The sequence below is a fragment of the Lycium barbarum genome, chromosome 5 (assembly GCF_019175385.1).
Source record: "Lycium barbarum isolate Lr01 chromosome 5, ASM1917538v2, whole genome shotgun sequence".
Classification (NCBI taxonomy): domain Eukaryota; kingdom Viridiplantae; phylum Streptophyta; class Magnoliopsida; order Solanales; family Solanaceae; genus Lycium; species Lycium barbarum.
The window spans coordinates 9,434,377-9,448,989 of NC_083341.1; the positions used below are offsets into that span (position 1 = coordinate 9,434,377).

The window sequence follows — 14,613 nt, forward strand, 5'->3', positions numbered from 1 at the left end:
CTCAATGCTTTCTTAACTGAGCCCGGGCCAGGATATGTTATCACGCGTATTCCACTGCATTGTTCGCCGTGCCTCGATGTGAGGGGGCAGGTATGACACGTACATGGGTTCTGGAGTTATGCTGTGCCATGTACATATATTCTGATATTTGATGATATGATATGATATAATGTGATATGGCCATCTGATATGTTATGATATGTTACGGAGCTATTCCCTACTCTGGAGTTATGCTGTGTTGTGGCGCCAGTGACGGGGTGGCGACCACGTTCTGTTCACCGAGTCCCATAATGGGGCCGGATATGGCATATGTTTGATATTCATTATCTATGTTGTATGAGTAAGCATTTTTGATATTCTGGTTATTGCATTCATTTTCTGTACTTCCTGTTCCGGTTATGATTCTGTTTATTGTACTTCATGCTTTACATACTCAGTACATATTCCGTACTGACCCCCTTTCTTCGGGGGCTGCGTTTCATGCCGCGCAGGTACATATACCAGCTTTGGAGATCCGCCCGCTTAGGACATCTACCCTGCGGTTTTGGAGTGCTCCTTTGTCCGGAGCCCGCGTTTTGGTAAAGAGTTTTCTGTTGCGTATGTATATGTCTATTCAAGGGTACGACGGGGCCCTGTCCCGTCTTATGATTCTGTTCTTGTTCGTAGAGGTCTGTAGACATACATGTGGGTTGTGTATATGTTTTGGGTTGATATGTTCTGTGATAGCCTTATCGGCTTCCACGCGTTATATCTGTTTATCTATGATAGTTAGTAACGCCATTCGATTGCTATATCTGTATATTCTGCTTATATACTGGTTTGGGTTATTGGGTACGTACGGGTGTCCAGCACGGACACTAGTCGCGGCCTACGGGGTTGGGTCGTGACAAAAGTGGTATCAGAGCGGTTCGTCCTCGGAGTGTCTACAGACCGTGTCTAGTAAAGTCCTATTTATCGGTGTGTTGTGCACCACATCTATAAACAGGAGGCTACAGGACATTTAGGATGTTACCTTCCTTCGATCTTAGATCGTGCGTAGAGCTGTAATATTAGGATGGTTTCCTTCTAACGAGTTGTTGTGTCTACAGCAAGGCTCCAAAAGAGCAATAGCGTAAGTATTTTGGGAAATTATTTCTGATCTTCTTCCTGAAGGTGGTTGTAGATTGACAAAAGATGAGGAGGAACGCATTCCACATGGCAGCTCCCCAGATCAGACCCGAGACCAATCGGCTACAGGTATATGAGTTTCTTGGCATTTTCTACGTATGTGCAACTTCTGTAGGGTACTATTTAATGACGACAAACGGAAATTTAAAAAGGGCCAAAGACCTAGTAGTTATGAGTAATGGCGACTGGGATGTCTCCGCCACCAGTGTGAATTTAGAAAACCCCGGATGAAAGATAATCATGTGTAGAGATAAAAGTGAATGTTGAGGATTCAGAAGGGCAATATAGTAATTCTATGGCCAGGAGAGTAAAAAGATCCTCTCTATGACCAAACAAACATAAGAAAATAAGTAAGAAATTTACTTATTTTCCACGACTCAAACGAACATGAGAAAATAAGTTGAAATTCACTTATTTTCCAAGAAGACATTTTCCAGGAAAACATCTTCCTTCATACCGAACTCGCTCTTCATCTTCTTACCAACTTCATTCTTCTCTCCCTTCAGATTTCAAAACCAAGAGCTCCAAGTATCTAACAATGGTGGATCAATAGTTTTTGCCGAGTTATTTATGGACCAGAAGCAGTCAGATACAACTAAATGCTTAGTAATAAACTTTCCGCTATATCAGAAGTCATTATCTATTATGTAGAGCTGCCAAAGGTAAAAGAAGATAACTATTGTTGCCAAAGCTAATTTGAAATAAGCAACTAAAATAACTATTATTGCCGAACCTAATACGAACTAAGCAACTTTCAATTGTCTTCATATTTTGGAACCACCATCACATAATGGTAGTTGGCAAAGAAGCCGAGGTCCTAGTCGTCAATTATAGTGATGCGAAACGAAAATTTGGTCGTCAAGAGAAGGTAAATCGGTAAAATTTAGGAGGCAAGGGGGAAAAGCACTTGCTTATTTCTTAGTCAAATGCCAATTTCAGATTGGAAATCTTACGAAAATATTTATCACGAACATTTGTAGGGAAGTCTTCATAGCTTGAGGCGTGTCAAAAGGCACTGTCCTTGAGGATATTTCACCCGATATGAATGTATCCTCCAGGATTCAACAGGCTCTTCTAGTACAAAATTAGGAGGCAGAAACTAACAAAGATTAAAGAATAAAACTCAGCACGCTATCATCTTAGAAGAAGAGTTTTTCAAGATCTGTTTATTTTTATATATATCAACAATGGAAAGATATATGGATATATATATATATATATATATATATATATATATATAGCCAAGGAGTTTGGACAAGGCTGGCTATTCAATACTAATCAATTGGTCTGTCACAATTGATTATAATGGACAATTGATGATAATGACTAATTATAGAGAGTAATAGACAATTAACGTATAAAACACATAAAGCCTCTGTAGTAATTGTCTTTTTACAATTACTATTGTCTTTAACGGATGAATGACTAGAGACCCATTTGGACAACAGTAAAGGAATGAATTTGGACATTTTTTTGAGATATTAAATTATTTTCTCAACATCTCATCACATCCAGGTTAGGCTAATCTAGTGCCATTATGTATATTATTATTGAGATTATGAGATATTGAGATTATGAGTCATCACGTGATAGAGATACTTGTACACTCATTAGAACTTTTTAGAAATTGAAGTCGTACTTTTTTGGCATAAGTTCTTATCTTGGAAAATTCATCAACTTAGAGCTTAAATTATGCCCCGAGACGTAACTTATATGCATCTTTACTGAAAGTCTTTAGAAATTAAATGGAGGCAAAACTTCTCGTTATATACACTGAAGTTTCCCAACAAGGCAAATTTAACTTGATGATTATTCAATTTATTTATTTTATATAATAATTCAACTAGTTTTGCCTTAAAGCAAAACTTCCTTGCCCCTATAAGGCAAACTTAGCTCGATGATTATTCAACTTATTTTTTACATAATAATTCAGTTTGCCTCTAGGCAAAACTTCCCACGATATACACTTACTAGTTTTGCCACATAAGAAAAACTTAACTCGATGATTATTCGATTTATTTTTTACATAATAATTCGATTAGTTTTGCCTCCAGGCAAAACTTCCCATTATATACACTTACTAGTTTTGCCCCAGAAGGCAAACTTAGCTCGATAATTATTCAATTTATTTTTTTTATATAAAAATTCAATTAGTTTTGCCTTAAGGCAAAACTTCCATTATGAAAACTTACAAGTTTTGTCCGATAAGGCAAACTTAGCTCAATGATTATTCAATTTATTTTTTTTATATAATAATTCAATTAGTTTTGCCTTAAGGCAAAACTTTCATTATGAACACTTACAAGTTTTGCCCAATAACTTAACTCGATGATTATTCAATTTATTTTTTAATATAAAAAATCAACTAATTTTTCCTTAAGGCAAAACTTCCCATTATGAACGCTTACAAGTTTTGCCAGATAAGGCAAACTTAGCTTGATGATTATTCAATTTATTTTTTTATAAAAAAATTCAACTAGTTTTGCCTTAAGGCAAAATTTCCCAACATGAACACTTACAAGTTATGCCCGATAAGGCAAAATTAGCTTGATGATTATTCAATTTATTTTTTTATATAATAATCCAACTAGTTGAGCAATTACACTGACTTGAGCACACATAATTTCATATACCATTTACTAGTACTGGAAGAGCAAATCACTAGTACATTTGTCCCATGAAAATGACTGACTTAATACCATTGAAGACAAGATAGTGGTAAACGGCAAGAAACATTGTTTAAGCACAACTCAAAATGAAAACAAGTTTCGTCCAGAAGAGTAAGTCAACACAAAATGAAAACAAGCCCGTATCTTAATTTATTCTGTATCCTTCACTATCAAACAGTTGCAAGTGCACCTCCTTTATATATTTAATTTGTCACTAGCTTGAAAAAATATTCTTTCTCAGAATGCAACGAACCAACCCCTTGCCAAAACATTGTTTTTTCTAGAAGGCACGCCTACTGCACCTTACTTGCGAGAATACCAATCACAGATTCATGTGTAATGTGTTCTCCACCATGTCTCTATCAGATTTCAGGTAGCGAATGGGTCTCAAAACACGAAATACAGCAAGATAAGTCAAGTTAGATTTAGAGCCACCTATTAGATTGAAAATGAGCCAAGGCTCACATATGACAAGAACAAGGTGAAAGAAATTATCAACCATTGAACTCCGACTTGGAAATTTTTGACAGGTGGATCACTGCAATCAAATCTTACCATGGCTAGTAACGTACTCAAATAATTCGAGGGCTTATGTGGTACTTCGATAAATGTTTGGTGATAAGATGTGCACCAAGGGATTATTCACCCACTGATCAAGAGGCGGATTCAGGATTTGAACTCTATGAGTTCAAACTTAAAATTTTTAGAATTGAATCCATTATATTTTTAAAGTTAGGGATTCATATATATTATTTATTACAATTTTAACAGATTTTTCCACATAAATTTATGACAATTTCAATTGAACCCCTGCTTCATACGCCTCTGCACTGACCCACCAACATTTGCTAGACACATCATTACTAGGTAAGACAATAGTATCGCCGCTATTCTCTGATACAAATAAGGAAGAATCTAGAATATTTATGCGGAATTAAATATGCATTATTCTAGGATTGGTTGTTTGTTACTGCCACCGGTTGTCTTAGAGGTTTCTTACAAGATGAATGGTGGAGTGTTGTAAATACTCTACTGCAAACACGCTCTAATATAAAAATATAAAGGAGTTTCAACTCAAATGTGTTATTCTAGGATTGGTTGTTTGTTACTGCCACCAGTTGTCTTAGAGGTTTCTTACAAGATGACTCGTGGAGTGTTGTAAATACTCTACTGCAAACACGCTCTAATATAAAAATATAAAGGAGTTTCAACTCAAATGTGTTATCTAGATAACCTCAAGTGGGATTTGAGTAATCTAGATAACCTCAAGTGCTCCCACTTTATTAAAGATGAGTCGACTTTATGAAGAGTTGCATAACTCTTCATTTCTTAATTATGGAGTTGCATTGGAATTACATCTTGCTTCATTCATAAACTTGGTAACTTATGAATCATCCATCACGAGCTTATTACACTAGTAACATTAAGTATCATTGTTACTGCAAATATAACTTTGCTACATTAAAACCCAATTCTTTTTATTTCTGTTGAAACATTTCTATTTCCGGAAGGACGAAAAGATGGCACTTACATGTTGAGAGAAATTTACAAGATACATGAATGTATAGATCAGTCCAGCCGTTGATTCAATGCACATTAACCTCTGTTCCTCTAACATTTTAATGAAATGCGTGCATTAGTGTATGCATGCTGCTCATAATCAGCAGTATAGCTCGATTAATCGAGGAGTCTAAACAGAAAGAGTGACGTAATTATAATAAAATCTTCATGGTTGCTAGTGAACTGTCATTCACGTGGAAGCTGGAAAGAGTCCAGGTATACTTTGTCAACTTAATTAGCTGCTAATTAATGAAGAGACTAATTAAACACAAAGTCAACATTTAACTCATATTAATTGAACAACAAAATAACATAGTAGTATTAATAGTAGTTTTAATACTTAAATGAAAATTTGCTGCCAATTGCCCTTAATTTTTGTTTTATATATATATATATATGCAAATCTTACTTGGACTATCTATGGTACGCCGACGAATCCAAAAAGACTGCTTTGAGGATCATTTTGGGCATTATTGAGCCCACATTTTCAGTGAGAAATCTAAAACACAAGTCTTTATAAGTATTTTAATTAGTACTAGTGGAATTAATTAATTCAGAAGAGTGTCCGGGATAGTTTGGATATTCAGAAAACAAATTTTATAGGCCGAAGGAGAATGCCAGCTAACATATGAACGTTAAAAGTCGCCACTCATTGATCATTATTACTACGATTGCACCTCTCGTGGGATCAGGGACTTGTCTCATTGTCCCTTCCAATAGTATGTCACTTGCAAATACACTAATTTTTTTTGTTTTGTGCCAAGCCTTTAATTGTAGGCCGGTTTTTATATTTGTTTAATACATAAGCGGTTTTAAAGAAATTTTACTGATCAAACATTTGGTAGGATAGGAGGTTTTAAAGAAATTTTACTGATCAAACATTTGGTAGGATAGGAGGTTTTTAGTTAGAATAATATTTTGTGGCTTATAAAATCAAGAGTCATGTCATTAAAAAGTCTCTACATATAACACTTTTCGATTTGATTGATCTTAGAGAAAAATAGTTAGAAATATGTAACTTCTCTAAGACAAAATTGTTTTTGACTATGTTCATTAACCTATTTTCGATAATTCAAAATCATTTAAACAATGAACTCATCGTGTTTGGCAATATTTATTTTTTCCGTATCGTGTTTGACAATTCAATCACTAATATATGCAGCAATATTATTGTTTATAGTTGGGCACGTGCCTGCAAGTCATATGATTAAACCAGCTCAAGTCCCCATTCAAATAATTAATAGTAACTCTAGGTCGACTTCTCCAAGTATCAAATGAAGACAGCCAACAAAAATCAAATCAAGAATCTCCATCTTATTAAATGCATGAACTCAGTCTCATAACATTTCGGTGGCAGCCCTATATAAAGGCCCTAATACTACTCTCACTTCATCCTCAGCCCTCTAATTTCCTCAAAGTGAGACTGTGCAGCTGAGTACAGAGCCCCCATTAGAACTTATAGCAAAAGCTCTGAAAAATCTACTGCAAACTAAAAATGCCTGCCGCAGCCGTTACTTTGGTCACCAAATGCACCATTTTCCCCTCCCAAAAATCATCTCTTCCTGACCTCAAACTCTCTGTTTCCGATCTTCCAATGCTGTCTGTTCACTACATTCAGAAAGGTGCTCTCTTTACTCGTCCCCCTTTTCCCATCACCCAACTCATTTCCCTTCTCAAACTCAGTCTTTCTCAAACACTCACTCACTTCCCTCCCTTAGCCGGTCGATTCGTGGCCGACCCAAATGGCTACGTCTACATTTCTTGCAATGATGCTGGCGTTGATTTTGTACATGCCACAGCCACTCACATTTACATTCGCGACGTCATAGGCTCCATTGATGTTCCTCATCATGTCAAAGAGTTCTTTCCGTTTGATAAAAAAGTGAGCTATCAAGGCCATTTTAGCCCTCTTCTTGCTGTCCAAGTGACGGAATTAGCTGACGGCGTATTCATTGGATGCGCCGTCAATCATTCCGTCACTGATGGGGCATCATTTTGGAACTTCTTCAATACATTTGCTGAAGTGAGTAGAGGTGTGAAAAGGATTATAAGGCAGCCTGATTTTACCCGTAATTCAATTTTGATATCAAACGCTGTGCTAAAACTCCCATCTAATGGCCCCAAAGTTACTTTTGCCGGGGACGCCCCTTTGAGGGAGAGGATATTTAGTTTCAAAAGGGAATCAATTCTAAGACTCAAAGCGAAGACCAACAATCAGAAATTGAATTTCGACGGAGAAATTAACATAGTTGAATTGATGGAAAAACAGAGAAATGATCCCCTGAAAATCGATATGAAAGCAGAAACAGAGACGATAAATCCAACGGCTGAGATTTCATCATTTCAGTCACTTTGCGCTTTACTGTGGCGTGCAGTGACACGTGCAAGGAAGTTCCCGTCTTCCAAAATGACGACATTCAGAATGGCTGTAAATTGCCGTCACCGTCTCCAACCGAAGCTAAATCCGTTATACTTTGGCAACGCAATTCAGAGCATTCCAATTTTCGCGTCTGCAGGGGACGTTTTATCTAACGATATGCATTGGTGTGCGGAGCAATTGAACAAGAATGTGAAGGCGCATGATGATGTTATGGTGAGGACGTTCGTAGAGGATTGGGAGAGGGATCCACGTTGTTTTCCGTTGGGGAATTTTGACGGAGCTATGCTGACAATGGGGAGCTCGCCGAGGTTTCCAATGTATGACAATGATTTCGGGTGGAGCAGACCTGCCGCAGTTAGGAGTGGGAGAGCGAATAAGTTTGACGGGAAGATATCAGCGTTTCCTGGCAGAGAAGGAGGAGGAAGCGTTGATTTGGAGGTGGTCTTATCGCCTGAAACAATGGAAGGCCTTCAGTTGGACACTGAGTTCATGCAATATGTTACTGGCTATTGAATACAGTAATTCTAATTAGTAGTACTATTTGAATTGGGATGTGCATGCTCTAATCATCTAGAGTAAAAAAAAAATTGTTTTATATAAGGGTAATTTGGTAAACTTTACACTTTATCATTGGTTTTTTAATATGCGTGTTTTTAACTAAGGTGACGCTTATTATGAGACGGAGGGAGTACGTGATAAGGTTGGTAGAAGTTAATGAGGTTGGTAAATGGTAGGTGAAGTAATTGTTAAAGATATCTACCAATTTATGATTTTTTTTTTTTTTTACAAAATATAGACTTATGGGTCAAATTTTTTATTTAAAATTTTTGAAACTGTGGTTTGAAATCCCAAATCATGTCTTTTTGGATGATTTGGGGTTTGAAACCATGACTTGAAATCATGAGATGAAATGCATGTCTAAACACGGATTTCATTTCATGGTTTCAAATCATGATTTCAAACGCCTACTTAGTTTGCAGTTCTAATGATATGAATTAGCACTAACATACATGTTTTGAGGTAAAATGAGAATTGTAACATTAATAAAATATTCCACAATTGCTCTTGAACTGGCCAAGTTTAGAAGTTCTTGTCACATTAATCTTTCATTAACTGATAAAAGGATTAAGTATCAACTTGACCTACAGTGTCAAACCATTAATTAATATTATTGACTAAGCCACAATAATACATGTATTATAGTAGAGTTGATACTTCAATGGAAGTGTGCTTTCTGTACTCTGTTTTATATTTTGCCTGGATTAGTTAAGTTATACGCCGATAAATCGTAAAAGACGGCTGTGAATCACCATAGCTATTAATAAATCCGGCCATTTTCAGTGGATAACCTAGAACGCAAGCTATGTTCAAAGTCTTCTCAAGTATTTGAATTAAGGGAAAAGGGTCAAAAATACCCTTCTACTTTGGAAAAAGGGCTAGAAATATTCTCTGTTACAAAAATTTTGTCAAAAATACCCCTTTCGTCATTAAAGTTTTCAAATATACCCTTGTCTTAACTAAAATTCCCAAACTAATCCAATTTCATTTTTAAACCCGCTCTATTTAAACCCGACCAACCTAAATAAAAAACCTATATGGGTAACCCGCTCATGTGCCTAGTGGCTCCAGATATAGTACTCGAGAACAAGTTGATCGCATATGAATTTTTTATGTAGTTGAGTCGGGTTTAAATGGAGCGGTTTAAAAATGAAATAAGGCTATTTTGGAGATTTCCGTTAAGACAGAGGTACATATGAAAACTTTAATGACGAGAGGGGTATTGTTGACCCAAATTTGTAACGGAGAATATTTTTAGCCCTTTTCTCAAATAGAAGGACATTTTTTACCCTTTTCCCTCTAACTCAACAGAGGTACTTTCAAGGGCACTAAATGGTTTATTTGATGATGACAAGTATATTGGGTATGGGATGCCAAAGTGGACTAGTCCTCTGAATCACCTAGCCTATGCTAATGATACAATTATTTTTTGCTTCTGCTGATCTTTACTATCTAGGGAGAATCATGCAGATATTAAAGAAATATGAACAGACTTTTGGGCAGTTAATCAATAATTCTAAGAGTTCATTTTATATGTACTCTAAGGTGGGCAGTAATCTGTTTCAGTCAGTGGAGGACATCACTAGTTTTGCTGAGGGGCAATTTCCATTCATTTATCTAGGGTGTCCTATTTGCCATTCCAGGAAAAAGAAAATTTATTATGCTGATCTTTTCAAGAAAGTGAAAGGAAAACTACACTCTTGGAAAGGAAAGTTACTATCTTTTGGAGGAAAAGCTGTACTAATCAGTCGTGTACTTCAAAGCATGCCAATTCATCTCCTTTCAATGATTGCACCTCCTAAATGTGTAATTAAGGAGCTACATAGGATCTTTGCTAGATTCTTTTGGAGTAACAAGGAAGAAGGAAGGAATAGGCACTGGATTGCTTGGAAGGATGTATGTGTTCCTACATTAGAAGGTGGATTAGGATTTAAATCTCTTTTTGATGTATCTAATGCCTTATTAGCTAAATTATGGTGGAGATTTAGAACCACATCTTCTTAATGGGCAAACTACATGTGGAATAAGTATTGCAAAAGAGAAATTCCTACGTTGGTTCAATGGAAAGGGGGGACTCGAGTTTGGAAGAAAATGCTCCAAGTTAGGGAAGAAATGGAGCATGAGATCTGGTGGCCGATTAAGGGAGGTACTACTAATGTTTGGTATGAGAATTGGACCAAATTGGGTGCTCTACTTTATGTTTTTTGTATTGATATTGTTGACACCCAATTTTGTCCCTCCTTTATTTTAATTTACTCGGGCTTCTAAATTTACTGACGAGCTAAATACTTTATTTTCACTATTTTTTTTATTATTATTATTGCTACTACTAGTAATATCGCTACTGTTATTTTCAACACTACGACAATTACGTTACCACAAATTTTAAATGATTCATCATCATTTCATTTTTTTCGGGTTTGGACTCATTAAATTAATTATAGAACAACACTTTGTAAAATCCTTATTTCTTTACATATTAATTATTAATTGTCTTCATATAGTATACATTGTACTAGTTGTTAAATTAGAAGCCCAACAATAATTAAATAGCGGAGGAAGGATCAACAATTTTCAACCAAATTAATGACCCGAAATACAAATGCAATGTTATTCCCCTACCCAAATTATCAACCCACACTCTAATTAATTAAACCAACCCACATTATTCCCTACCCAAAACAATTCAGCCCACATTATTTCCCTACCCAGCCCAAAATTATCAGACCCGGCCCAATATTTTTACCCTAAAACCTATTCTCTTTCTCTTTCTCTTACTCTTTTCTCCGCCTCCTCTCTCTCTCTATACTCTCCCTCTCTCCCTTTCACCGCCGCTCCCCTCTCCCACCATTTCCGCTCCTCTCACGCTCCTCGTCCCCACCTCGTCGACGACCCCATCACCGTTCCTCACACCACTACCCCACTCCGCTCCTCTCTACCCTACCCCCACTCCTTTCTTTCCCTTTCATCATCATCATCATCGCCTCCACTCACCCGCTCCTCTCCCACACTCCTTTATAAAAAAACCCCCCTAGAGATCGAACAAGAGGGGAATCGAAAGATTCCCCCTACAAAAAATATAAGCTTACACTGTGAAGGGATTATTCATCATTTTTTTTAGAAAATATCCCACTGTTTTTTTTCACACTTGCTTTTCCTTTTCCGGCCAACTTTAGCCGCAACAAAAGGTTTTCAACAAAATTCAATTTGACTTCTCTGATTTTAAAACCTTCTTCTGCGTTGCGTGTTCGGATTTATTGAGTTTCGTACTCAGAAATAATTCGAGTGTCGTTCGTGTTCGAGTTTAGATTTCGAGGCCTTCGACGCCCCATTTCACTGCACCAACAAAAGGTCAGTACGTTTCTCTTTTATTTCGAACTTAAAGTTCTGATGTGTGCATGTTCTATTATATGTTTTGGGCTGTTGGATTTCCTTCGAATCCTTATGTGTTAAGTATCATGAAATTCTGAATGTCCGTTTCTGATTATCGATGGTGTCTGAATATAAGTTATAAACTTGTACGTAATAGCTTGATTTATGCAGTTGATGTTGTTTAGATTATGATGCCAATCTAGTGTCTTTGACTAAAATATGATTAGGCTTTTGAAGTTTTCGTATAGGTCTAGGTTATAAATTAGTTGGTTAATTTGGCCTTGCTGTGGACTAGCATACACCTTAGTTTTGGTCCCAGTTTATCCATCTGTGTTTGCATGCAAGGGTTGGGTTTAAGTTGGCAAAAAAGAATCAGATTTAGACTAACGACGATGGTTTTGCGATAGGTTAGTATGTGTCAGTTGGTTGTGTATGTGAGTATAAAATCTAAATGCCATCATGTGGTTTATTTGCGACTAGTTTAATTCATAATGGTCATTCGTTTAATCCGAATCAGTAATCTTGGTTGCCTGAATTTAGTTATATAGAGAAGTGGCAATGTTTGTACGGGTGTGTTTCCCCTTTATTCCCTGATGCCTAGCTCAAATTTGTGTCCCTTTTATCTTTGGTTTCAGTTCTGTTCCATGAGAATGGGGTAAAGAGGTCAGTTTTGGGTTTAGTTCCAGTGTCACATATTATAGTTTGGGTTGAGAGCAATCTTTACTTTCTACTTCCTAGCGTTTTCATTCAATTCACCAAAAGTGAATACAAAACTTTAGTTCACAAAAATCCGCAATACTTTCGTTCGAACTCGTTTGGCTCAAGGTTCGGGTCTATTCATAACGAGAGAGTAGATTCGAGGCCATCGACAACTCAGTTCACTGCACCCACAAAAGGTCGGGGAATCTTGAAGCTTTAATTTTTCCTCTGTTTTCTTTTTATTGGTAGTGCGTAATGAATCTGTTCGTTTGGAATAAAAGCATGAATTAGAGTTCTCTAGTGTAAAATCATTCCTTCGGAATATGTTAATGTCGTATATCTGATGCTTGTGTTGATTTTTGACATCTGTTATGTATGGTGAGAATAGAAGTCGAGCATTCCTCTAGTTTGATACCTGTGTCGTCTGGATTAAATCATGTGGTTATCTACCGTTTTTTAAAAAACTCTAAATCAGATGGTGTTCGGATGTAAATAGCAGTCGTGCCCTCAACTGAAGATTAAGTGTAGACACTGTGCTAGAAACCATGCTTAGGGGTTATATTCTGGTTTGTATGGAATGAGCTATTTCGCCTTGACGATATGCCGTCGCCTTTTATTTATTCTAAGACTCATAGTCATTTGGAGATGTCTGGTCTGTGTTGAGTAAATCTGATTTTGCTTTGTTTGTTTATAACCCCCCCCCCCCAATGCCTACTGTTTTTGCTGGTTTGGAAATGCCATGTCCATGATTTTATCTTCGTGTGTTCCTAATGCAAATTTTTAAAACATGAAGATGATTCTGCTGTACTTGTTTAACTATGACTGCTGCATATCTATGTTGTCCTGTGCTACTGTTTCCTTCTTATTTTTGGCATAACACTCCAGCTCCTTTTTGACTTGCCTTCTTGTGTTTGTATAAAATTAGTTAAGTGCTCTCTCTCTTCCTTGGTATGTTATAAAGGTCTAAAAGGAACTGAAAACTAGGAGACAAATTGGAGGATTAGAATATCTAAATCAGTGGGGAATAAGTGTTGGTTCCTTGATAAATGATTCAGTTTAAACAAGATGTTTAATTTAAATTTGAATTTGGTTCCTATAGAAGAATAGAGCGCACGGAGTCATAGTCAAAATATTAGGCATAATTAGCATTGTTCATTCTTGTTGTTAGAAGATGGTAAAAACAGTCCAGCAGGGAGTTAAGGCTGACATTACATATTGAGCATCGAAATTGTTAGCTTCCCTTATATGATTTTATGGTTTGGCATTTCGATAAGTTCTCGTCTCTTATGCAAAGAGTTAAAGTCTAGATTCAGAATCAAAAGCCCGTTCTAAGTTCAAAAATGGAAACTGTAAACTAAAACATGGTGTGTATATGTGAACTGTATCAAATAAAGTATGATGAATCAGTCCCCTATGTTTGAAACAAATATCATTTTGCTTTGTGTTATATGCAAATTCCTTTGATAAAGTGAATTTTTTCTCATTTGGTATTGCTTTATATAACACCTGTCGAGTTCGAAAGGGAATTAACAAAACCAGCATTTTCCTTTAAAACATGCTAGCTGTTTTCTGCCTAAAAACTGATTCACATCTATTCCTCATGAAACATCTGTTTGCACTTATGTTGATGTGCTTCATTTGTTTAGTAAAGGAATAACTAAGTATGTTGTTTGTATAGCCTATGTCTGGATAGGTCAAGTTGCTTAAATCTGTTGAAATGAAGTGATCATTTTTCTCCCAAATATAGATTAGCTTGGATGTGGAGTTCCATACCTTAGTTGACATGCTAAAAAACTATTACATGATAATTCATTTGATTCATACTCTCTTATTGTGGTGATGTTTCTTCCTCTCCATTGAATTACAAGTCTATAGGACACTTCAAGGTCTCAGTAGGTATAAAAGATGAAAATTATATGAGTTTTATATGCTAAAAGGTGAATTCTAGTCTTGTGCATGAGTCAACAGATGTTTCTGTGCATTTTGGCTTCTTTTCATTACGTTTGGTCTTTGTACACTTTCCTATTACTACGTTGTGCTATGACTACAAAGGATTATGAGTATACTTCACCTATGGTAGCAGCCCTTTCTTCTTCTGAAATCTGTTCCATAAAAATGAATGCTGGGTGTTGCTTTGTGCATGGCCTCTTCACTGAGTAACATTTCTGTTCTGCGACCTCCCTTTAAAATGAGAGTGAGTCTTTTGTT

General features: G+C 36.4%; 1 protein-coding gene across 1 annotated transcript; it reads left to right on the forward strand.

Annotated features, from left to right (window-relative positions):
* The first annotated feature begins 6,769 nt into the window (after positions 1-6,769).
* Positions 6,770-8,403, forward strand: LOC132640381 (uncharacterized acetyltransferase At3g50280-like). The gene has a single exon (XM_060356961.1). The coding sequence runs from the start codon at positions 6,892-6,894 to the stop codon at positions 8,287-8,289; it is 1,398 nt and encodes a 465-aa protein (XP_060212944.1). The 5' UTR covers positions 6,770-6,891; the 3' UTR covers positions 8,290-8,403.
* The last annotated feature ends 6,210 nt before the right edge of the window (positions 8,404-14,613 follow it).

What these genes read in the sequence shown, in the direction of transcription:
- LOC132640381 (XM_060356961.1), top strand. Translation starts at nt 6,892, where the DNA reads ATGCCTGCCGCAGCCGTTACTTTGGTCACCAAATGCACCATTTTCCCC.